We start from the raw sequence: 24,250 nt of genomic DNA, 5'->3' as shown, positions 1-24,250 counted from the left end.
GGAAACACGGCCTTATTGTACATTTCACCTTCCAGTCATTTCCCTACTTCTTGGTCACTACATTGTTGCATTAAAAATGAGTGTAAAGGAGCCTCTCAAAAAAGTGCTATTTTTCGTGGAGCCTAAAAATGGAACATATTATACCCACATATGAGGCTCGTTGTGATGTTCATTTTTTTTTTTTTTTTTTTTTGAATTTTTAAGAGAGTTCAAACGTCTTATTGAGAAGAGACTGTGCAATTGTTCACATTTCGTATGTGCTATAAAGGATTTAAAGTGTTACAGAAAAAAAGGGAGAGTGAACTATGCAGTGTTTGTTTGCTAACTGCTGAACTGCTACACATTGAACATCTTAAAAAAAAAAAAAAAACTTTTATATCCTTTTTTTCTTTTAAATTAACCAAGTAGAATACACAAAATGGTGGAGGGGAACATCCACATGCAGAACGGAATTGTGCGAAGCGTTTTCACCATGTTGGTCTGTTGGGGAGGTGAAGCGAAAGAGGCATCTTTTTGCGCAAATGTGCTCCAATGGGGTGTATTTCGCCCTGGGCGTGGTATCACTACGGTGTTTTTTTTAAACATCGCAAAAGGGGGGAAATTTAAACCGCATAACATCGCATGACGCCGCGTAACACCGCGTAACAGAGGGAGGTGCAAAATGTGGATTGGTCCCAAGTAACACGTGCACGATATGTTCGCGTCGACGCATTTGTATGTATAACCCGTGCATGCACACATGCCTAAATATATTTATGGGCAGCATCTACGTGGAGGTGTGCCCAATCGGTGCGAACAAAATGGAAGGTGCTCTTCCTAAAAACGCTCATCTTTCATGTACACCTGTGAAATAGCCGTAAAACTGACACATATGGGGGCCATCAAGTACGTACGCTCTTATGCTCATACCTTTTTTCCCCATTTGCGCATTAACAAAATGGCTAACCCTCTTGGGAAAAAAAAAAAAAATATTACCATTTAATGGGGGCACTTTCAATGTCTTCCGCACCTTTAAGCAATATGGCATATTCTACATACACCGCGGGGGCTATTTCACAAAAACTCCACTTAAACATTTTCACGCCATCCATAAATTTTTCTCTACACACATGATTTTTGACTCTCAGTTTATTCGAAAGTGACATGCTACTGCAGCGGTTGGTGCGTGTACATAAAATATCTGCGTGTGTTTTCCCTTTTTTTTCCAAAATGACCCTTTGGCTTTCCTTCTCAAATGTGCGTAGTATGCTCCACGGGTGAACAAGTTTACGTTACTTCCTATCACCTTTTTTTTTTACGTACATATGCGAGAGCGGCACATTCCAACCAATTTTCCCACTCAACGCATTTTCCCTTCACCTTATCCATTCACAAGAAGTGCCTCTTCCATGAAGCCCCAACATGGTTTGGCTCTAAATTTTGTCACGCTATTGAAAAGTCATTTTTTTATTATTCCCCTTTCGCATTAAAAAAAAAAAAAAAAAAAAAAAGGCGCAAAAAAACAGCGCAAAAAACCAGTGCAAAAAAACAGCGCAAAAAAGCAGTGCAAAAAAGTAGCGCAAAAAACCAGTGCAAAAAAACAGCGCAAAAAAGCAGTGCAAAAAAGTAGCGCAAAAAAGCAGTGCAAAAAAAAAGCGCAAAATAAAGCGCAAAAAAGTAGCGAAAAAAAAGTAGCCCAAAAAAGTGCCCCCCAATGTAGCGCAAAAAAACAGTTCATATGCTTCGCCTCAGCCAATACATACACGATGTCGCGAGTGTTTAAAAAAAAAAAAAAAATACATTTTACTTATTTCAACGCGTAAGGAGATATTCCCACTTTGAGAAAATAAGAATCAACTTCTTCTCTATTATGCTTTTTAAAATTTCACATTTGGGGGTTCTATGACGGCATTTGGCACTTAAAAATATTATTCACCTGCTGGGGGAAACCGTTTTAACAAACTGTGTGAGCTGAAAAAGCAGGAGGGGACTTCAAAAAATATATGCATACGCAAATAATACATACATAACGTATAGGGGCGCGCTTCTACATGCATAGCTACATGCCTTCTGCCAACCATACACGCGTTCTGCCTACATACACGTGCGCTTCCGTACACGCGTGCTTCAGTACATGCGCGCTTCCATACATGCACATGCCGCGAAAACTCGCGATTTACATGCATCAGCGTGGTTCTTTCGCCTGAACGATTTAACAAAAAAAAAAAAAGAAGAGAAGAGAAGAAGCACTATCACAAACGCACATATACATAACAGCACCACGGAGTGACATCCGCCCCCTTTCTGCCATAGGTGGCCGAAACAAAGTACATAGTAATAAAAAAGTAAAACGGTGGGAGGATAGAAAAGAAAAAAAAAAAATTATATTTATGCAAAAAGAGCCAGAGAAAAATGATAAATAAAATTTGAAAATCATTTTCTAGTTTAAATATGCATACGTAAAAGGTGTACATGCGTATAGGTGTATAGCATATGTACAGAGAGGTACTTGTGCATGTAGGCACGTGTATGATTATAAAAAGGCGTATGTTTTTGTACGCCTGCGCGATGCACTGTCAGATGAGCAAAAACACGCACATGTAGAAAGCCATCCCAATATAGCCCACCCCCATTCTACATTTCCAGGCAATCATACTTCATAGAAGAACAACCCGCAAGAGCCTAAACAATTTCGCCCCAGCGTAAACTCAAAACAGTAAGGCGGCATATAAAGCGCACGCTTTCTTCTTTCCCCCCTGCGTATGCGCCCAGTGGGTAGATTGCTTCTACATCGTTGCCGCAGTGGATAACGTGGTGCAGCTGTGGGGGGGGGAGTGGGAAGAAGGCCTATATGTGACCCCATAGATGTAGAAATAGATGTGCATGTAGATGTACATACAGATGGGCCTGCAGATGTAGAAATAGATGTACCCGTAAATGTAGAAATTGATGTACCCGTAAATGTAGAAATTGATGTACCCGTAGGCTTCCCCCCAGCCGCTACGCGGAATATGCGCCTCCCAAACCTTTTACAACCACCCCCCCCTCTTGGCAGATGGCAGAAGAAGCCGTAGCGCTAGTAGTCGACAATGGAAGTGGAATGGTGAAATCCGGATTGGCAGGTGACGATGCACCTAAGTGTGTATTCCCATCAATTGTGGGAAGGCCCAAAATGCCAAACATAATGGTAGGCATGGAACAGAAAGAATGCTACGTAGGCGATGAAGCACAAAACAAGAGGGGGATACTAACCCTAAAGTATCCAATTGAACATGGGATAGTGACCAACTGGGATGATATGGAGAAAATTTGGCACCATACATTTTATAACGAGTTAAGAGTTTCCCCTGAAGAGCATCCGGTCCTGCTGACAGAGGCACCTTTGAACCCCAAGACGAATAGAGAGCGCATGACTCAAATTATGTTTGAGTCTTTTGACGTGCCGGCTATGTATGTGAGTATTCAGGCCATTTTGTCCCTGTACGCTTCTGGGAGGACAACGGGTAAGGCGCGGCTTCGCAGGGTCGCAGGGTGGAGGCGGCTGTGCAGGTGTCTCTCCATGTGTGACGATTTCGACTCGTCCATCACCGCTTAACCCCGCTTAACACCGCTCATCACCGCTTAACACTGCTTAACCCCGCTTAACCCCTTAGGAATCGTGCTGGACAGCGGCGACGGAGTGAGCCACACCGTGCCTATTTACGAGGGGTACGTCCTGCCGCACGCAATCAACCGAATCGACATGGCGGGGCGAGATTTGACCTACCACATGATGAAGCTGTTCACGGAAAGGGGCCACACATTCACAACAACGGCCGAGAGAGAAATCGTTCGAGACATAAAGGAAAAATTATGCTATATTGCACTGGATTATGATGAGGAATTAAAAAAGTCAGAGGAACATGCAGACCAAATAGAAGAAATATATGAATTGCCAGATGGAAATTTAATAACCGTAGGTAGCGAAAGGTTCCGATGCCCAGAAGCTTTATTTAATCCGACGCTAATAGGGAGGGAATGTCCAGGACTACACATCACAGCTTACCAAAGTATAATGAAATGTGACATTGACATTAGAAAAGAACTCTACAATAATATTGTTCTAAGTGGTGGCACTACTATGTATAACAATATTGGGGAAAGATTGACGAAAGAAATGACCAACTTAGCTCCGTCTTCTATGAAAATTAAAGTTATTGCACCACCTGAGAGGAAGTACTCCGTGTGGATAGGAGGGTCCATATTATCGTCGCTGTCTACCTTTCAGCAGATGTGGATAACCAAGGAGGAGTACGAGGACGCCGGGCCTAGCATCGTTCATAGGAAGTGCTTTTAAGAAGGGGAAGCACCTTCGTTGGGGCGCGCGTGCAGGCATGTCAAGTGGGCGGCTAAATGGGCCGCTAAATGGGCATACATCCCCACGTGCAATCACGAACACCACAGAGCAGCTCAATTAGGCAAAGACGAACGTCCTTCCCACCAGTAGCAGCAGCTAATGTATCCATAGGCTCCCTACCAGATCAAAGTTTTTATGTCACGCATTTTTGAAGCGCGCGCCCCTTGCCCATCTGCGAAAGTGTGTGCCCACAGAACATACCTGCGGGGATCGAAGCGCTTAATTTATTCCCTCCATTTGAAAGGCGCTCAGCTTATTTTATACATTTATATGATACGCATTTACACAGCTGTGCTTTTACGCAGCTGTGCGTTTACTCATCCATCTTCTTTTCCACACCCATTCTCCTCCCCACGATGCCGTTTTGGCCCTATATGTTTTACGTTACCCGGTGGCCCCCCCCAACACCCGGGAGCATGTACACACCTTCGTCCATGCATACAGGCAACCCCCCCTTTCGCTCTGCCAAGTCTCCATTTGAATCCTATTTAGTTTGACATTCCCCAAATAATATTATGATCTTTATTTTCATTTTTGAAACGTATTTGTTTAAAGATTAAATTTTTGGTGATTCTCTAAGTGCATTTGTTTTAGCATATTCCATTTTTTTTAAAAAGCAGTTTGTTATTTTTTATTTTTTTGCGCGCAGATGGGGAGGGGGGAGTGTGCTCATGTGCTCGTAAAATTATGTATGCTTATGGCCTTCCCAGTGCCTACAGGGGCGTCCCTCCGCGAGGGCGCCCGCCCAGCATACTTGAGCAGTAGACGTATGCAAATATTTACACATTCGCGCATTCGTACGTTCGCACATTCGCACATTTGCACATTTGCACATTCGCACATTCGCACATTCGCACATTCGCACATTCGCACATTCGCATATTCGCATATTCGCACAATCACCGACTCACCCATTCGCATATTCACCCATTCACCCGCCTGCCTTGGGGGGAAGAGGAGTGCACGCAAAAATAGACATACCTAAGCAGCAAATTCTATTTGTCACTCCATAACGAGTGTATGCATATACATGCGCACCAGGCCTCGATTCACGCAACTTTTTTTTTTTAAATACATTTTTATATATGACCACAAATTTGTGCTTTAATTAGGAAAAACTTACACGAATAAACAGTTTAATACAAATCGCATATGCAACAGGGATGCGTCCCCAGCTGTCTCCAAGCGCTAACTGGGCTTTAAAAGGGGGGACAGCAAGGGTGCGCACAAAAAAAAGGAAAAACGGGAAGCAGCAAAACTGCGCAACTGTGTGAGGCAACTCCACGACGCTGCCTTATACAATAGCCACTTTAAATTGCGCCAAAACTGCGGACGGTAAAATTGCAGCTCGGTTCGCCACTTTTTTTTAACGTAACTTTTTTATTTGCCCATTTTGGGATTTTTTCCCCCCACATGTTCTGCGATGTTGTGTACCCACACGAGTTGCTCCTCACCTGAGTTGCTCCTCACCTGAGTTGCGCCTCACCTGAGTTGTTCCTCACCCGAGTTGCGCCTCACCCGAGCTGCTCCTCACCTGAGCTGCGCTTCACCCGAGTTGTGCCTCCCCCCCCGATCGTGCAAGTAAAACGTGTTGAGAACCATCAGGGGAAACAAAATCGTGGCGTCGCCAAAAACTTTAACATGGTTGTTCGTGTGCCCCGCCTTAATTTTGCCCCACGATAAAGCCTCCGTAGTATTTGCGCCACTATCACTGCCGTCGTACTCATTAGCCGTGTTCACATACACTGCAAAATCGGCTCCGTTTCTCATCAAATTGGCGTTACAGACGTGATGTTTCGGTAGACCCCCCCCCAAAATGATGATCCCAGACTTCTTACAGTTCAGGGCCAAGGAGTTAATCTTCTTAATATCCTTTACAATGTCTAAAATCAAATTATTTTTTATTTTCTTCCCATAGTTGTGAAAAAATAAGTTATCCCCCAGGGACCCATCTGTTAGCCCCGGGCAGAATACGGGGATGTCATTTTTGTGGCACCAGTATATGAGGGAGCTTTCGTCGTTTATTTCCTCCCCCAGTTTGTCTATGAACTCGGAGGGGCTCAAGTAGAACATGTCCGATTCGTCTTCATCGGAGCTGTCGCAAGGTGAAGGCGGCGATGGTGCATGTGGCGTATGTGGCGGTGGCGATGGCGGCTCCCTCTCCCCCCCGTGCCCTCCTCCCCTCCTGCGCTTGTCCAGCTTCCTCAAAAAGAGCTCTTCGTTTTTTCTGTTCTGCTCGTGCAGCATCTTATTCAGCAGGGGCTGCAGCCAGTCCTCAAATTTGCAGTAATTGTCATTGGGGACAATCAAGTTGCCTATTCTGTTCCACCCCTTCTTCCTTAGTTTTTTCCCGTTGAGGTTAAAATCGCCCAAGTACGTTTTGGAGAAGCACTTGATGATATCTTCCTCTACTCCCCCAGCAGTGGTCACAACCACGTCTATGAACTTCTTCTTCGCGAGGTACACGAATATTTCACGTAACCCGCTAGATATCATGTTTGAGGTGAAGGATAACCATATTAGGCATTTTTTTTTTTTGGGCAGCGCTTGCCTCTCGTCATCGCTGTCCTGGTCATGGTCATTGTCATGGCCATCTTGCGTCCCTTCTCCCCCCTCGGCATACTTAAAATGAATCATTTTGTTCACCTCGTCAATTCCTATGCCCAAGTTGGTGGCCTGAAACCCCATGTACTTGTACTGGTTTACAAATTGGTGCAAATTCACTTCTTCTTCGAAATTAATTCCTTTCACCACATCTGTGTTTTCGGGAATTTTGTTCGACTTGACAAACACGGACGACTTGGCGTCCTCGATTCCGCTTTTCTCATCGCTGCTCTCTCCATCGTCGCTTTCGCTTCTGATTTTGTTAACCTCCTTAAAAGCCCCTTGGTTCGTCATACTGGGGTAGACTTAACGGGGATACCCAAACAGGTCGCACTGTTGGTGTTGGCGGGGGACGGATCAGTTGATCGTACAAGAGTAGAGGCATATATGCACCGCACCTGTGCAGTGTATGAAGTAGAAGTGCTCCTTGAACGTCTTTATCTTTCCGGTGGCTCTTTACTTCCCAGAGTGACAATCTCTGTTGGTACTTTTTTTTTTTTTTTTTTCACCCCTTATCTCGGACAAAACTGTTCATGGTATTTTCACTCCCACGTTTTACTTTTTGCAGAATGCAGGGACCCAAGAAGGGGGAGTGACAAGCATTTTGTATCTCCTTATGTACACGTTCGTTTGTGTAGCATCCAATGGGGGGCAGAAGCCGGTTGGCCCTTCGAAGACTACTTACTTGGGAGTCGCTTCCAGTTGGCCCTTCGAAGACTGCTTACTTGGGAGTCGCTTCCAGTTGGCCCTGCAAAGACTACTTGCTTTGGAGTCGCTTCCAGTTGGCCCTGCAAAGACTACTTGCTTTGGAGTCGCTTCCAGTTGGCCCTTCGAAGACTGCTTACTTGGGAGTCACTTCCACTTGGCAGCTCTTCAAATCGGCTTAGCCGTTTTTGTTCTATTTTCGCAATTTTGACCACTCTGGTGGGCCTCTTTTCCTTCTTCCTACTTTTTGCATCAAAAAATGAATTTTTTTTTTTTTGTACCAATTACGGTTTGCTCCGCTTTTTTTATTTGTTCCCACGGGGGGTAATCATTCATATGCGCAGCGAAATAGAGCGAGAAATGTAGGGCAAAAAAAAAATATAATTAAACCGACGTGACGATAGCGAGAGAAAACACCTGTTATATTACGAAGGGGCCTCTCCAATACGCTCTCCGGAACGGGAACTATTACCTGCCTATTTTTTTTTTTTTTTTCCAGCGCTTTTAAGAAGTAACTACCCCATTTTGTGATCATTTTTTCCTTTTTTGCCCATTAGGGGAAACTCATTTATTCCCTTCCCCAATTGTGTAGCCTTTGCATTTGATAGAGTGCAGCACATGTGACATATTCGAGTAGTAAATTTGTCGAAAGGGCACTAATTAGGGTTAGCCCCTCAAGCTGCTCAAAATTGCAAGCCGAGTGCGAGCGTCACTAACCAAGGGGTGCATTAGCTACGTACGCGACGCGCTCATGTGCTTGTGCCTACTGGTTAAGGTGAGCACCCGCCCTGTCCGAAGCAACGCCCGACGGGTTTGAGACAAAACGGGGGAGCTACACTCAAACGTAAGTGCAGACCGTTGCAGAACTGGGGAGGCCCCTCCCGATGGACACCCACCATGTGAACCTGAATTTTTTCCCTTACAATGAGGAAGAAGAAAGGGCAAGCATAGCGAGTAATTTCAACCTGCACTGCTCGCGCGAGCTGCTTAAACAGTTAATGCTAAATGAAAATGACAACGTTATTGTGTGCCGCACGAAGGGGGGGAGGAAGGCATATGTCTGCTGCTGCGTGAAGGGGTGTGCTGAGCTGAACTTGAAAAGGCAGACAAAGTGGAATGACGTCTTTGCGAATGCGTTTGTGTTGAGCAGTTTGAAGATTGGCGCGTCGAGCGAAAGTGAGGAGGGTGAGGAGGGTGAGGAGGAGGATGGCGAAAACGGGCATGCCAGCGGGGGGGGCAAGAAGCAATCTCGCAAGAAGCAATCGCACAGTAAGCAATCTCGCAAAGAGCAACTTCACAATAAACACCCCAACGTGCGCGTCCAAATGAGGAAGGCGGAGCTGTACACCCCCATCAAACGAATAAAACTCGGGGTGCAGGAAATAACCAGCGAACCGTATGAAAACCTGAAGGACTACTACCATGACGAACATAGTAGCTACATGTTGCAGTCCTTTTGGAGTAACCTAAAAAGCAAGAACATGGAGAGGTACATAAATCTGTCCTTGTTAAATACTTGCTTGTTTTCGGGAAACTGCCTCAAAATTTCTGTGCTGGGTGTGCACACCCGCTTGGTCGTCACCGAGCTGGGCGTCCAAATGAAAGAGAAGCAACCCTGGGATGTGGCTCCGCTCGGTAAGGATTTCCGCGTCCCCTACGTGAGTCAGAGTAGCAGGATTGTCGTGGAGAGGGTGGCCGCGGCTCGCTCGGGGGGTGCAGCCATGGGGGGAAGAAGCGATGAGAGAAGCGATGAGGGAAGAGATGACAACGGTGATGACGCCGCGAGGGGTGCCCACCCCGGGGGAAACGGAACCAAAGAAGGGCCCGATGAAGAGCCCGATCAAGGCACCCCCCCCCGTGATAGCACCAAAAAGGGAAAAGAAAAAAATTACCTGAAAAATACGGAAAGCCGAAAAAAGAAGGGACTGAAAAAAATAGGGGGGTACAACAAAATTAAGGACGAAATTTACTACTACATTTTACTGCCTCTGATTTATAAAAAGGTATATGACGAATTCCACATCGACATAAACAGAGGCATTTTGCTGCACGGACCTCCCGGGTGTGGAAAGACCTTCATCGCTTTGGCAATCAAGGAGGAGTTACAACAACTGAGGAGGAAGTTATCAAACGTAAAGTTAAAAAATAAAATGAGTCTCCTGATTGGGTCAAAAGAGGAGGACGCACCAGAGCAATGCAGAGAGGGACAAATGGGCTGTCACAACGAAAGTGGGCAGTTAGTTGATGACCATCTGAAGGAAGACCTCATCCTGCCCGAAATGGAAATCTTAAAAAGCACAGATCTAATCGATAACAATAACAGCGGGTCGAAGATTAATGAGCTTTTTTTAAGATGCTACAAGAGGTACAAAGAAGAAAACAAATGCTCCATCGTGTTCATTGACGAAATTGAAATTCTCTGTGAGAAGAGAGAAAACGCAAACATAAATTTGTACACTTCTTCTTTGCTTAACAATATGGATGGAATAAAGAAGAATACACACACCATTTTGATAGGGGCAACGAACTACATTAACCAAATGGACTTAGCCTTGAGGAGAAGTGGTAGGTTTGACAAAGATATCGAGATAAATGTACCCAACTTGAAGGACCGAATTGCCATTTTTAAGAAGAAGCTAAACAGAATCCACCACAACATAAGTGGGAAGCAAATCAAAGAAATTGCTGACTTGTGCCAGTCCTTCACTTGCTCGGACATCAACGCGCTAATCAACGTCTCCATGTACATGTATTTGAGGGAAAATCGCGTTGTGTCTCGCAGGGCGTTTAGGGGCGCCTTGCGGGGAGCGAGCAGCGGGGAGGGAGAAAAGAAAGGGGGGGAAGTAAGGCAAAAAGGAGGGGGAGAAGAGGGGGAAGAACCGGGACAGCAACGCGCTGAAAAGTCGGGACAACATACCGCCGCAAAACCGGGACAACATACCGCCGCAAAACCGGGACAACATACCGCCGCAAAACCGGGACAACATACCGCCGCAAAACCGGGACAACATACCGCTGAAAAACCCGGACAACCTACCGCGGAAGCGAAGGCAACCCAGGAAGCAGTCCCACGGGGGAAAGGCCGGCAGCCCGGATCGCCCCCCAAACCAGGCGAACCGGCGCACCTTCTCAAGTACAAACACCTGCTGAAGGGGCTAAAATATGTGAAGCCGTCCGGCATGAAAGAACTCTACGTAGATATCCCCAAGACGAGAATCAAAGACATCGGGGGCTACCAATTTGTGAAGAGGTGCATTAAGGAGTGCCTAATATACCCAAAAAAATACAAACAGGTGTACGAAAAATATAACATACAGAGCCCCAAGGGAATACTGCTCTATGGCCCCCCAGGGTGTTCCAAAACTTTGTTCGCAAAAGCCATAGCTAGCGAAATAAACATGAATTTCATCAGTGTTAAGGGGCCAGAAATTTTCTCTAAATATGTTGGAGAATCCGAAAAGACAATTAGAAATATATTTAAGAAAGCTCGGGAGAACAACCCCTGTGTAATTTTCTTTGACGAAATTGACTCCATCGCGGTGAGCAGAAATCTGAACCAAAATTTCGTCACCAACAGGGTGCTCTGTCAACTGCTAAACGAAATTGATGGAATTTACAACCGTGTAGATGTAATCATTTTGGCGGCCACCAACCGACCTGATCTTATCGATCCCGCTTTGTTAAGGCCGGGGAGATTCGATCGAATTATTTATGTGCCCCTCCCAAATTATAAGTCCAGATTATCTATTCTTAGGAAGACTCTAAAGTTTTACAAAATTAATAATATGATAAATGGGCTGCGGGGAAATGACCCCCCAAGTAGTTCCTACGTGGGGACGACCAACGAGGAAAGGGACCTTTCATCAGATGGGAGAGCAATCGAATCGTGTGGGAATCCCTCCCTAGACACGGCCAAAATGCGCACAGTGGGAAAACCCCAACTGGAGAACGAAAAACATTATGTTGATTGTAACGCGGATTCGTGTGGCCCCGTGAATGCCCTGCTGGAGGAAGAGGAAGCGCCAAAGCGGGTCGATCTCTCTATATGTGAAAAAGGTGGGGGAAATGCCAAAACGGTAAATGAAGAACAATTTACAGGGGGGGCAAACGACGGCGATCATGTGCAGGGGGACCGCCAAAGGGAACCCCCACCCCCTCATGATAACAATTTCACACAGCTGTGCCGATTTTTGGCCAAGAGCACAAAAAAGTATAGCGGGGCCGAAATTGTAAACATTTGCAGAGAAGCATCCATATGCGCATTAAGAGAGACTCTGAAAAAGTGTAGAAATGAAAAACAAATGCGGAGGGGAGCCTTCCCCAGAAGTTCTCTGGTCGGTCTCAGCAAAGAGCATTTTGTGAAGGTCTTAAAAAAAATTAAACCGCAAACATCCGACAAGCTTATAAATTTCTATAAAAGGTATAACGAACAAAAAAAAGGGTAACTGGAGGGAAAAAAAAAAGGTGGTGAGGAGGAGAAGAAAAAGAATAAGATGAAGAGGGAGAAGGCGCGCAAAAGAAAGCGATCCTCCCCACCTTTGCACACACTCATAGCAATCGCTTTTAAAAAAACACCCGATGAGATAAAAGGGAGGCATCCCACATTAAGGAATTGCCCCCCTTTTTTCTCTTCCTATTTTCATTGTGCAATTTGATGCCTCTACTCCGTCTACAACCTGTTTGAACTTAACAACTTCGCAATTTGTTTTTGTTCCTCCGGGTGTGTTTTCATACGCGCAATTGTGGCCACAGAGGCTCCTCCCCCCCTCTGTGCGCAGCTAACATTTGCGGAAATGGGGGGTGGGCACGGACGCTCCCTTCATGTTACGACGCATAGAATTATCCCAACCTGGGCGACATTTCCAACACCCACGTGCGCAAAGCCCTTTGATTGCTTCGCAACAGCAGAGTGATGGCATGCCAGCGCGACGTCGCCCACAGCATTATTGAGTGAATCGATGCTCCACCGCCATGCTGCTTCACCGCTGCTCCGCCGCTCCACACCGCTACCCCCGTCAGAGCAGCACAATGCCGACGTGCGCGGGGGCGAAGGAGGCGCACTTCCAGTTGTAGAGGTAGTACTTGAGCGACCCGTCGCCCTCGCCGAACTTCAAGTCCTCAAAGACGGATTTGTTCTGCATCACTTCCAGCGCGTTAAACACGTCAAAGTTGTTCCTCTTGGCCAGGAGAATGGCATCCTGCATCAACTGTTTGAACGTGGCTGTCGTGGTGACGTTGTAAAAGGAGTAGGCAGCATTCAACGTGCTATACTTATCATTTCCCAAAATTTGAGACGGTAAAGAATAAAAAGAAATCATGTCTTTTATTTTTCCATTTTCTTCATTCACATAAGTATAAATAACATTTTCGATGGGAAGAAACCAGTGGGCAATTTCTTCTTTCGTAAAAACAGCATATAAATTAAATTGCTCTAAGTAACTGCCCAACAATTTATGTACCCCTTCGACGTCCTTCTTCTTCATAAGTCTCATATTTTTTATATTTAATGTATCCTCAACTCTATACAGTTTAATGGCCCTACTCATGGTTAGTCTAGAGTTTAGGGAGGAAAAACCTATTTCGATCAATTTTTTCACATTAATAGATCTGTGGTAATACCTTGCGTCACTTACTGGCTTGGGCAAATAAACCCCTGCTGTGTAGATAGCTTGCCATATGTTTTCTAAATTGATCCTCCTCGTTATTTCTTTAATTAAGACTGGAGCTAGCCGTTTCGACCTCAAAGTTTTGTGGACGCATAAGAAATTAACTTCCGCCATTTTGATCGTTCTCTTATGAATGCATATATCCGTCGGGATGGCGCTTATAAATCCGATTAGCTTATTAGACGCGTCATACTTTACGCCAATGTGCCACGTTTTTAAATAATTTGGAGAGGTCAAAGCCCATAGTAAAAACTCCGCAGAGTAGTTGAACCGGAAGATGTTGTCGTCGTCTTCTACGTAGTTGTCTGTGAGCAGCGTGTAAATTTCGCTCCGGTCCTTTTCGTCCTTCACGTCGCACACGTACCAGGAGTATCCCGGCGGCAGTTTGTACTCATCCTGCGAAAAAAAAAAAAAAAAAAAAAAAAAAAACAGAATGAGAGAGTGAATATATTATAACCCCGTTATGCCGTCAATCTTGGCCACGAAAAATGGGGTCTTTCTCTGCACAGAAAAATGCGCCCCTTTACAGGGGCGGAATGAACCTCCCCATCTGCAACTTTAGAGGGGCACGTAAAAGTGCTCTCACCTTTCGGACATCCTCCACTTTGTTGTCACTTATGAATGGCTCGTTCACCTGCAGGGGGGGGGGAAGTGTGTGCAGCTGTATAAACAGCTTTATCAACACAGCAACGAAGCGCAAACGGGTTATGACGACGGCACAGCGCGGACACTACGCAGGCACTACGCACGCATGTTAAGGTGCTCCACACACATGAAACGGTGCTGCTGCGCGAGCCCTACCGATTCGTTAAACTCGTCATTTATTTTGGGCACGGGCTGCGTGTACCAAAACTTGTAATCGATTTTGATCTTATCCTTGGCATTTTTTATTAGCTGGTATATGTCTCTCCCGGAAAATTCCTTCTGCGGTTGGGGGGGAACGAGCGATAAGTGGGGGTAAGAAATAGGGGATAAATGGGGGATAAGAAATAAGGGATAAATGGGAGATAAAAAATAAGGGGTGAGCGGCGAAACGTCCGCGGAGCAACCCCATGCAGCCCCCTTCGCCCCTCCGTGCCGCGCCAACGGGCATATACAGCTGCGCGTCTTTCATGAGGTAGCCGCGCTCCTTTCCACCCGCTCCCTTCTTACATTATCATCGTTCATTGTTTAATGATCCAGCGACCTAACTTCTCTTGTTCCAAAAATGGTAAAACGGCACAACGTCTGGGTAGGCAAATCAAAAGTTACCCACGCATGTACCGGTATATATGTACCTTCACGTGTACACAAATTGGGCATCTACGTGGTCCCCCCTAAATGTTGTAAATCGAGTGGGCGACGAATGTCAGTTGAGTCGAGTAGCGAACCCCTCAGAGTGAAGCAAACGTAGGAATAAACAAATTAGCATGCGGTTTGACTCATCGAAGAGGCACTTGTACGCTTATGCTGCTTCTTCACTTTAGTGATTAATGCTTGGCCAACTGGGCGAAAGAAGGGGTAGATCTTGAGAGGTTCACATAACATTGATTGCCCTTCGTATGATATATACCATATGATGCGGATTTACACGGAGGGATGCTGCGTGCCAAAAAAAAAAAAAAAAAGGATGCAGTGATGCAGTGGAATGGAGAAGCGCCTACTTTCATTCGTTCGTTAATTTTTAAGAGTGCTCCCAAGAACATTTGTCGATGCAAAATATTTTTTCACTGTGCCTTCCCAGATCAGTTAGAAGAAATTATTTCATTTTTGTAATTTTTCTGTCACTTCAATTTTTACGATACTTTTTTTTTTTGCAACGGAGTAGCGCCATCATTTTACGTGAAGTTGTTTGCCCTAAAGGGGGAGTTACTCCTCAGGCGTATCGTTAAAAAGGAAAAGGAGAAAAGGAGGGAAAGGCAAAAATGTGCCATGTATGCGTTTGTAGCACAAGCTAGGGTTATAACCCGCCGTTCAATCCTAACAGGGCATGCTATTCCCCTTCCTCATTTGCATCCCTCCGTCAGTTATTCTACGATTTGGTTTTTTCGAAATTAGGGGGGACTCACGGATTAACAATTTAGATCACGCCTTAAAATAAGATAAAGGAAAAGAACCCTCTTCTTAAGTTCGCTTTTTTTTCTCTTCTCTTTTGTGCTGTTAAGAGAAAATAGTTGCAAAATTGAGGAGGAAACTTGCGGAAGTTTAAGCTTCTTACGGATAAGTGCATACATTTATGAAAGGAAAAAGAGTAGGTACAACCCATTAAGCAACTTTCTTTTTTTTTTTTTTTTTTTTTTTTCATTCCCCCGAATGAGAGCACACATGTTTGTATCCTCTTTGACTCCTCTGGTACACCCAGTTGTGATTTCCCATTTTCGACACAGGTGCTCATTATGGGGGCGAATTAACCGTCGCGGTGGAGCACAAATGAGAGGCAAACAGGGAAAACACCGCCTAACTGAGAAAACGCGGAAAGGACTCAACGCGGGAATGGTTACTCGTGCGGCGACTAGCACGACCCCTTTGTGGCGACACGCAGGTGTGCCAGAGCAGACATTTCTCATCAGTTCTGCCGCTATAAACTATTCACCTCCCGTTCGCGTTAAAACTATTTTCCATGTGCATTCGAAGCTTACACATACACTTCGAATGAAGCAACAAACTACGCATTTGCGCCACGCGACGCAGTGCCCCCCTCCCCCAGCTTAACAGGCTCATATGCGCACATACATGCATACGTACATACTTACGTACATGCGTGCGCAACTCTGTAGTAACAAGTGGGTGTTCCAAATGGCACGGCGTTTTATGTAGTTCCCCTTTTCCCGCGCTTGCAAAGTTGTAGGGGGGGTTTTCCTTCCGCTTCACGCATATTCTTTAAATACCAGTTTGCCGGTCTCTTTAACACTTTCATTTGGGAACTCATGTCCAGCGGCATATTCCCCGCCACCGCGCACGTGTACAAATGTATGAGTGAAGGCATATGGCCTTTCCACGCCTTTTTTTTTTCGAACTGGGAATTTTCTCCCATTTTAATTCCTCAACAGTATCTTAAAAAAAAAGTAGCAAACCAGCAAACTGGCAATTTAGCAAATTAGCAATTTTCCAGATTGACAAACTTGCAAACGAATGCGTAGGGGGAACACCGAAATGATGAAACCAAACGGAAGCAAAGTGCAGTTGACCTTTTCAAGCAAATTGCAAAGCTGCGGAACTACGTATCCCATTTTTTTGCTTACAGTTATATGTAAACACAAACATAAACATATGGAATGATTACCCTTCGAGGCTCCTTGTTCCATCCTCCCTGCCCCCCCTTGTTGCTCCTTCTTCCTTTCTTTTTTTTTTTTTTTGACCTTTTTAAGGATTACACGTGGTGATGCCCCTTGCGTGCTTCTCCCTTCTGTTTAGCGATTAAAAAGGAGCAAGCATAGCGCATAGCAAAAGAGTAGCAAGGGCAATACGCGCGCTGCCAGAATAACATAGCAGGCGTTGCAGCAATAGCGGTAAGCGAAGAATAAGCATTTGGGTTTTTTTTTCCAAGCGAACACGATGAATTACAGGAAATTGTTAACATTACGAGAAAAAAGCAAAATAACGTGAAGATAATTAAAAATAAGAGTTTTTTTTTTTTTTTTTTTTTTTTTTTTAAATACGATTTATTTATACCCCACTCCACAAGTGTAGCAAAATTAAAAAATGGTAACATTGAAAGAGGCCATATCTAATGTTTTCACAAATTTAAATGTAATGCGGAAAAAAAAAAAAAAAAGGAGATGAAGGAAAAGGAAAAGAGAATGAGAGAGAGAAAGAAAGAACCTCAGCAGTTAAAACTTTTTCGCAAAGTTGACTTTACACACTTCTACAAAAATGTGTTGGTGTGTTTCTCCAGCGTTTTCGTAAATCTGTACATTTTTGCTTTTACAATATTATTTCCATGTCTCGGGAAAAGTCCAAAGGGGGAGTTTTTTACAAATCTGTTTAGCCTCCCCCTTTGCACTTGGCCCACCTGCGTACATTCCATGCTGCCCGCCCGTTGCATAAGAGGAGAAGGCCGCTTCGAATGCGCTTCTCCCGAAGGTCTTACATGTTTACACATGTGTATGTCATTTTTGTGCGAGCTCCCCCAATTATTTCCCTCTTGTATTTCCCTCTTTTATTTCCCTCTTCCATTTTCCCCTTTTTGACGTGCAGAATGACCAAAAGAGGGAAATACTCAACGTATTGATCCACATTCTTCAAAAGTAAAAGAAATGTGCGCTTGAGCAAACGTGTGCAGATGACCAAATGGGAAACATCGCCAACCTGTTAGACACGTTCGTAGGGACCTACCTATGTCTGTAACCCTCATGCGTGTGGAGTGTCTCATTGGACATCCCCACTCACTCACGTTTTCCCCCTTTCCCTGCAGAATTATTGAAAATCCCTCGAGGGCAAAGTTTAGATCCTTAAAAAAGGACAACAAAACGTTTATTAATAAGGTACCCTGTGGAAGGAGTGCATTGACGGAGATGCTACGTCGTTAGTGTTGTGCATATGTCCTTGCATTTGTGAGCGTATACGTAGCATCCCTGTTTACACTTGCATGCGTCTTCTTTCCCCCCTTCCCGACCCCTTAACAGCTGCTGCATTTCAATGGATCTGACGCTGTCCTGAGGTGCCTTGGGTTCGAGGAGGTAACGGCGGCCAAACTGTGAGAAGGCCGAGTGATCGACTGCCCCATGAGAAACTTCCCCTACCGTGGGGCGAAACCACCCAAACGGACAGTCACCTTTTACATCTTCATTTATTCCCCTTTAAAGGATGAGGAGAAATGGTTCTTTCCGGTGGCGAATGACAGCACGCTGACGAGGTATGTAAGGCCAGGGGGGTGCCTCGCCATTTGGTCACAACATCGCCATTTTGTCTTAGCGCCTTTATCCGCTTCTTCGCTGGGGAGCATCCTTTCGTTTGGCACGTCCCCAAACGGAGCCAGGCTCAAGCGTAATATCTGTAAGCGTTTTCCCCACTCCTGCACGTGCGTGGCCGCCGCCCCCCCCCGCAGGAACCTCAGCGAAATCCAGGGCTACGCCAAGGACAACGCACACGTGCTACATAACGCAGAGTCCGCGTTTGAACAGAGCCAGTCGAGCTACGCGAAGGATTTTCGAAATTCCCTAAACGGCCACAGCCTCTCTTCCAATCAAAAGGACAGTGAAGAAACGATAAAAAAGAATCCAGATGAGCTCAAGTTAGGAGGTCTCTCAAAGAGAAGACTGGAAAAGGAAAGACTGGAGCTGCTAAATCAAAATGAAAACACCATCAAATTAATACAAGAGTATTCAGATAAATGGATAATACAAATTAAGGGCGCAGAAAACACCTTGTACTCAAATGAAACCTTTAAAATGCAATTTAAGTTTACCGAGAAGTATCCGATAGGTGTGCAAACGGGGAGAGCTCGTCGGAGGGGGTTCCGCACATCTGCAGTTATAGCACCGTGGTGTGCGCATGGGTAGTACTAGCGAGTTTGTGCCAACCCCCCCCACATACATACGTACACACATGCATGCGTTAGTACACACATAATATATGAACAACCCCGCGGGCTAACCGCCAAACCACTTCCCCCCCTCGCAGAGAGCCCAGAAGTGATATTCATCGGAGAACCGCCAATCCACCCACACATTTACAGCAATGGGCACATCTGCCTGTCAATTTTATATGACCACTGGTCTCCTGTCTTGTCAGTTAATTCCATATGCCTGTCCATCATTTCGATGCTTTCAAGCTGCACGAAAAAGAGAAAGCCCATCGACGACATGCTCTACTGTTCTGCTGGCCCAAAGGTTTCCCCCAAAAATATGAGGTGGATGTTTCACGACGATAAGGTGTAGCAGCGGCGCTGCGGCGTTTGCGGATGCGTTGCAAAGGAAAAAAAAGGAAAAAAAAAGGAAAAAAAAAAGGAAAAAAAAAAGGAAAAAAACTGGAAATTTCGCTTATCCCGTTAAATCCATTTTTTTTTTTTAGTACAGAACTTGTGCTCTGTTTGTGTTTGAATGCGCGGATTTTTTTTTTTTTTTTTTAAATTATCCATATGAAAAAATACCCATTTGGTCTACTAACAAACTGGCAGTGTACCAAATTGGAGAGCAGAACCGAAGGGGGAAACTCTCCAGTGCGAAGAGAACTGGCGGACACATGAAGCGGGGTGTTGCGGCTTCCTAACCTGCAACGCTTCTTCTGGCCGTAGTTGTTTTTTTCTTTTTTTTTTTTTTTTGCTCATTTTTTTCAATGTTGCATGGATATTCAACAAGCTGTGATGCTGCACTCCTGTGCGAGTTGTGTGTAGCTCATTTATTAACCATTAAAGGAAATGTCCTCTACATTTGCTTTAATGTCTCCGAAATTTTTTTTTTTTTTTTTTTACACATTGTTAATGTACCAATTTGCGTCATTCCCCTTCGTGTTTTCCCCACCATGGCAGTTGCAGATACAGATGCAGTTGCAGATACAGATGCAGTTGCAGATACAGATGCAGTTGCAGATACAGATGCAGTTGCAGATACAGATGCAGTTGCAGCCGCAGTTTCTCTCATGTGGATGCCTTGTTGGCGCCGCCAATTCCGCGGCTGCTATTTTCCCCCCTTTTTTTTAATTAGCACAACTTAACCCCACCTGTTTTGTTGAGCGCAAATCGGGCCACTCCCAACCCCCGCTTGTGCCTACACGTATATGTGTGTCACCTGCACGTATGTACATGCGTGCATGCACGTTTAAATGCATACTTACACATACGTACGAAGAAATGCCGTACGAAGGGGGAACCTCCCCCTCTTGTCTTCCCAACCGTGCAGTGCACACGCATCCTGAACTCACATGGTTTAGAAGGGCCCCGTGTGATGAAAAATATAGCGCAGTTAATTGGCAATCTTTGCGGCTGGAGCGGGGTGTCCACCTCGAAGGTGCCCCTATTAGTTAACACATCGGTACTCTTCGTCCGCTCCACCCCATCCTGATCACCCCTCCAACGGTGCAGTAGCCTAAATTTACCCCCATTTTTGACGATTTTTAAAAAAGCGAATAAGGGGTTGGAAGGGAGAAGTTTTTTTTTCAAAAGTTGGGGAGCTTCTACACGTTCTGCTTCATACATTTGTGTGAGGACATGGAGGGATAACTGCACAGGTTCGATTACGCATGATGAAGACATAAGGGGGCAAATGGAAGTTTACACGGAAAACAAAAAATAGATACCACTTTCTCCCTTTTTTGATTCGTCCCTTGGCACATAAGCAAGAGTAGGACAGATCAATTTTGAAGAAGAAACAAACACAACGTATTAATAAGTGAAACGGGAGGGTGTCAACTGGGCTGCACTGCGATAGATGCATGCACATGGGTACGTACGCATCGACATATACATAGCTATACGTAGGGGTGCATCCCAGGCTGCTGCGCAGGAGGGGAGCCAATTAATCAGAAACGGAGTCAACTTTAACAGTATGCAAAGGGCACAAACAAAACGTGTCTTTTTTTTTTTTACCATCTCTTCTGTGTCTTCTCTCCTTTGCAAGTAGACAGATACGTTACTCATTCTGGTGTAGGTGTAGCCCCGACTCGTACGTTTCAGCATCGTTTGGCACTTCGCCTCGTTACGCAGGGGATTCATCGAGTTGGCTCTTCCCCCCGTTTGTTTTGCATAGTTTGGGAAAGAAGACCGCTCGGAAGGGCTCCCTTGGGGGTAACTGAACCAATGCGGGCAACGAACCAATCGGGCTGCCGCTCCCCCCCTTCAGCGGAATATTTTATCGTAAATGTACCCAAAAATAGAGCTGATGGAACTTCTTTTCCCCTCCCTAACGTTTCCACTTGACATTTTCGTGTCGTATGGCTTACTAGTCCTGATGAACTCCTTCGAGTTGCAGTTAGCTGCGTAGTGTTTGCCCCTCTTCGCTCTGCTCTGAAGGGGAGAATTTTTATCGCTGTGCCGTTTTGCTGGCCTAGACTCGAGATGGTACTTCTGGTGCAGGTGCTCTTCGCCAGGTATTTTTATGTGGCCCACTTCGTTCAATGCGTTGCTCCCTCGTTGGCAATGAACCGTTCCGTCTACGTTCATTTGCGTTTCATTCTCCTCCTTTACCTTTTTTTTAACATGCCTACTTTCGGTGCTCCCTTGGGATATGTCCTTTGCTTCCATTTGGTAATTTTCGGACACTCGCGTGTGCTTCCCCCGTTCCTTTTCGCTTTTCCTTTTTTCCGTCTTATCACTCATATCTGTATTGAACGAATTATTGGGGGGGTTATTTGTTCTTTCTACATTGCTGCTAGGGATTGCGTTGTTTTGGAGCGCAATTTTGGCTACACATTTGGCCGCGTTTTTGGCAGCACCTTTGGGCGCATTTTTGGCCGTACTTTTGGCCGCACTTTTGGCCACATTTTTGTCTATTTTTTTGTCTATTTTTTTATCCTTGACTGCAAGGGGATCTTTTTGTGCAAATTTTACTTTCTTTATTTTTTTCTTCTTGAGGCTGCTTTTGGGTGCTCCCGGCTGGCCCTTCGTCCTGCCACCGCTCGCGGTAGCAGAAGCACTGGAGCAAACGGTCGTGTCCTTTTTGCTCTTCTTCTTATTCGCAGTGGCCACGTTTCTTCTGTTGATGGAGCAGTTCTGCTTGCTACTCACGCTGCGGTTGCCCTTCATGGAAAAGGCTTTACTAATTATAAGCGAATTAAATTTGTTATAGTTTTTGCTTTTCCCCTTGGTTACTCTGTCTAGAGAAATATTGGACCTCTGCTTCACCAGCGAGCTGCTCTGAAAAAGGATCATTTTTTTTTTTTTTTCTTCCTTTTTCCACTTCTTCACTTTGTTAAATAGCTTAGCAACTTCCTCTGAGTACATCTCCAGGTACAAAGACACTTCATGTTTTATGCAATTCACGTAGTGACTCCTCATCGAGCTCGCACTGTGGCTGGTCACTTTGGACTCCTCTGCCCTTTTCCAGTTAACCTTTTCATTTTTCAGTTGGTGTTCGTAGGCGTATAGGAATATCTTTTTGGACTCCTCAATGTCGTAGGCCCTCACCTTTGCCTTCTTCTTCGCGCCGCCCTTGGTGACCATTTCGTTCGTCCGCTCGGCGTTTGTCTGGGGTGTTAACTCGGGGCGCTGATCTGAGTCGCTAACTTGTTCGGCCAATCTGTGCCGCTAACCTGAGCAGCTAATTGTCCTCCCCTTTTGGAGAAACTGATTCCCTCTCCGCGTGCCCTTCGCGGGACACTCTAAAAAGCAAAAGAACCGAGACGAAAACTTCCAATTTTGCACAGGTGAATGGTTCTCGAAAAGAAGGGGAAGACGCGGGGATTATTTTTGCAGACCCCCCAAATGGGCACAAGTAAATGTAGCTTCCTAAATGTGCCCTCAACCAGGTGAACAGAATAACACGAATTGCTATCCCCCTCGAGGACAAAAAAATGGCAAGCCTATTTCTTTGTTTTCTCTTATGGCCATTCGCGGCTGTGCGTACTTGTTGCGCTTCAAGAAAAAGTGAAATCACGCAAGAGAAGAATCGGGGGTGTGCGTCACCGTGGAGGACTAGCCGATTGGGGTCGCCTCGTCTGCACAGGTGGGGCGTGCAAAAAAAAAAAAAAAATAATATGGCAGCTTTTTCACATGGGAGGAAGAAGAAGGAAAAAAAAAAAAAATCTTTACTAGACAGCATAAAGTGTCCCTTCGATGCTCGCTTAAATCTGCTTCTTCTTTGTGACGACGTCAAACGGGTGGACTCTATTTCAGGGCGCGTCGCAGGGGGTCCCTTTTACAAAGTTTCTTAAAATCTTAAAAAAAGAAATTATGCATTTTTTTTTATTCACTTTTTTTATAACATAATTGTGATTCGAATTACACCTCACAGTGTGGCCTTCCCATATGTGAGCTATTCAAACGCATGGGAAGTCAACCCACTCGGCTGAGTTTTTATTTCCTCCCCTTTGGGCAGTACCTTTTGCAAGTATGCGCTCCTCATTAGACGGGTGAGGAACGGGGGCACTTTGCCTTATGTATGGATGCACCAGCACGGGACTACGTTGGGGAAGAAATAAAAAAGGGGCCTCATGCAGGTGTGCATACCGCACATATATATGTACGTACGTATGTGCGGTGAGTTGTGGCTCCCTCGCCTGCGCTGCTACCCGGTTAGGAAGGCGTGTGTCTAGTGTGCGTTCACCCGAGCTAGTTGCCTGTCCCTTTTTACTAATCCAATTTTTTCATTTCATTTTGACACTATCAAATTTTGCACTACTTTCTGCTCCACCTCGTGACGTTTCAAACCCTCCCTGCAGGGGGTGTTTCCCTGTCTAACGCGCGGAAGAGCCTAATGGGCACACGGCCTAGCAGCAGCTATATATGAGTAAAAGGCTGGCTCTCCCTCCACTTATATCTGCTGCTACATATGCCTGCCCAGATGTGCGTACCTGTAAAGAAGTAGCTCCGTGGAGATGCATATCCCTGTGTGGCTTTTTTTCCTAACTAAATTATGGCGCGTCTGTTTATGTAGATAAAATTTATTTATTTATTTTTTAAACTAAAATTCACGCAACGTGTGCGATCCTTGCGCGCTTCCTTTTCCCGCGAAGGAAGGCGAGTAGACCCGTAGGCACGCGATCAGGTAGATAACACTAACATGCAGTGAGCTGCTTCGCGAAAGCATACGCACATGTGGAGAGAGGTCCCACGTTTGATGTTCTGCCCCTGATTAGGAAACCCGCAAAAGGGAGAAATGGCCAAATGAGATTTCCTAACCTATTTCGCTGGTCCACTACTAATTTTTCGCGTGCACAATAGGGGATTCCACTTCAGCTGTGCATTGTATCCCACACTGGAAAAAAAACCCAGGTTGTCTTTTTTTTTTTTTTTTTTTTTTTTTATCCTACGTATGTGCCTTTTTCG

The 24,250-nt window shown here is 45.2% G+C and overlaps 7 protein-coding genes across 7 annotated transcripts; 4 read left to right on the top strand and 3 right to left on the bottom strand.

Moving 5' to 3' along the window:
- Positions 1-1,687: 1,687 nt before the first annotated feature.
- PVX_085830 (actin II) lies at positions 1,688-4,315 on the top strand (the record flags this gene model as incomplete). Its single annotated transcript, XM_001616779.1, has 4 exons — positions 1,688-2,484; positions 2,626-2,695; positions 3,035-3,482; positions 3,633-4,315. The coding sequence occupies exons 3-4, from the start codon at positions 3,035-3,037 to the stop codon at positions 4,313-4,315; spliced, it is 1,131 nt and encodes a 376-aa protein (XP_001616829.1). The 5' UTR covers positions 1,688-2,484; positions 2,626-2,695.
- A 1,590-nt stretch (positions 4,316-5,905) lies between these two features.
- PVX_085825 (deoxyhypusine synthase, putative) lies at positions 5,906-7,982 on the bottom strand (the record flags this gene model as incomplete). Its single annotated transcript, XM_001616778.1, has 1 exon — positions 5,906-7,982. Exon 1 carries the CDS (start codon positions 7,271-7,273, stop codon positions 5,906-5,908), a length of 1,368 nt encoding a protein of 455 aa, XP_001616828.1. The 5' UTR covers positions 7,274-7,982.
- Positions 7,983-8,568: 586 nt separating this feature from the next.
- On the top strand, positions 8,569-12,674 carry PVX_085820 (AAA family ATPase, putative; the record flags this gene model as incomplete). Its single annotated transcript, XM_001616777.1, has 1 exon — positions 8,569-12,674. The coding sequence occupies one exon, from the start codon at positions 8,569-8,571 to the stop codon at positions 12,127-12,129; it is 3,561 nt and encodes a 1,186-aa protein (XP_001616827.1). The 3' UTR covers positions 12,130-12,674.
- A 25-nt stretch (positions 12,675-12,699) lies between these two features.
- PVX_085815 (N-myristoyltransferase, putative) lies at positions 12,700-15,023 on the bottom strand (the record flags this gene model as incomplete). Its single annotated transcript, XM_001616776.1, has 4 exons — positions 14,503-15,023; positions 14,152-14,274; positions 13,937-13,984; positions 12,700-13,746 (listed from the first exon to the last, which is right to left on the bottom strand). The coding sequence occupies exons 1-4, from the start codon at positions 14,515-14,517 to the stop codon at positions 12,700-12,702; spliced, it is 1,233 nt and encodes a 410-aa protein (XP_001616826.1). The 5' UTR covers positions 14,518-15,023.
- Positions 15,024-17,031: 2,008 nt separating this feature from the next.
- Positions 17,032-18,029, top strand: PVX_085810 (ubiquitin conjugating enzyme, putative; the record flags this gene model as incomplete). The annotated part of the gene is made up of 4 exons (XM_001616775.1): positions 17,032-17,079; positions 17,527-17,576; positions 17,744-17,813; positions 17,955-18,029. The coding sequence occupies 4 exons, from the start codon at positions 17,032-17,034 to the stop codon at positions 18,027-18,029; spliced, it is 243 nt and encodes an 80-aa protein (XP_001616825.1).
- A 24-nt stretch (positions 18,030-18,053) lies between these two features.
- Positions 18,054-19,208, top strand: PVX_085805 (ubiquitin-conjugating enzyme E2, putative; the record flags this gene model as incomplete). Its single annotated transcript, XM_001616774.1, has 3 exons — positions 18,054-18,184; positions 18,377-18,753; positions 18,952-19,208. The coding sequence occupies 3 exons, from the start codon at positions 18,054-18,056 to the stop codon at positions 19,206-19,208; spliced, it is 765 nt and encodes a 254-aa protein (XP_001616824.1).
- A 1,895-nt stretch (positions 19,209-21,103) lies between these two features.
- Positions 21,104-23,849, bottom strand: PVX_085800 (hypothetical protein; the record flags this gene model as incomplete). Its single annotated transcript, XM_001616773.1, has 3 exons — positions 23,776-23,849; positions 23,304-23,383; positions 21,104-23,139 (listed from the first exon to the last, which is right to left on the bottom strand). Exon 3 carries the CDS (start codon positions 22,424-22,426, stop codon positions 21,104-21,106), a length of 1,323 nt encoding a protein of 440 aa, XP_001616823.1. The 5' UTR covers positions 22,427-23,139; positions 23,304-23,383; positions 23,776-23,849.
- Positions 23,850-24,250: the final 401 nt, after the last annotated feature.

Source organism: Plasmodium vivax, chromosome 13 (genome assembly GCF_000002415.2).
Source record: "Plasmodium vivax chromosome 13, whole genome shotgun sequence".
Lineage (NCBI taxonomy): Eukaryota > Apicomplexa > Aconoidasida > Haemosporida > Plasmodiidae > Plasmodium > Plasmodium vivax.
Note: the sequence above shows the minus strand (reverse complement) of the source record. Positions and strands in the feature narration are given on the sequence as shown.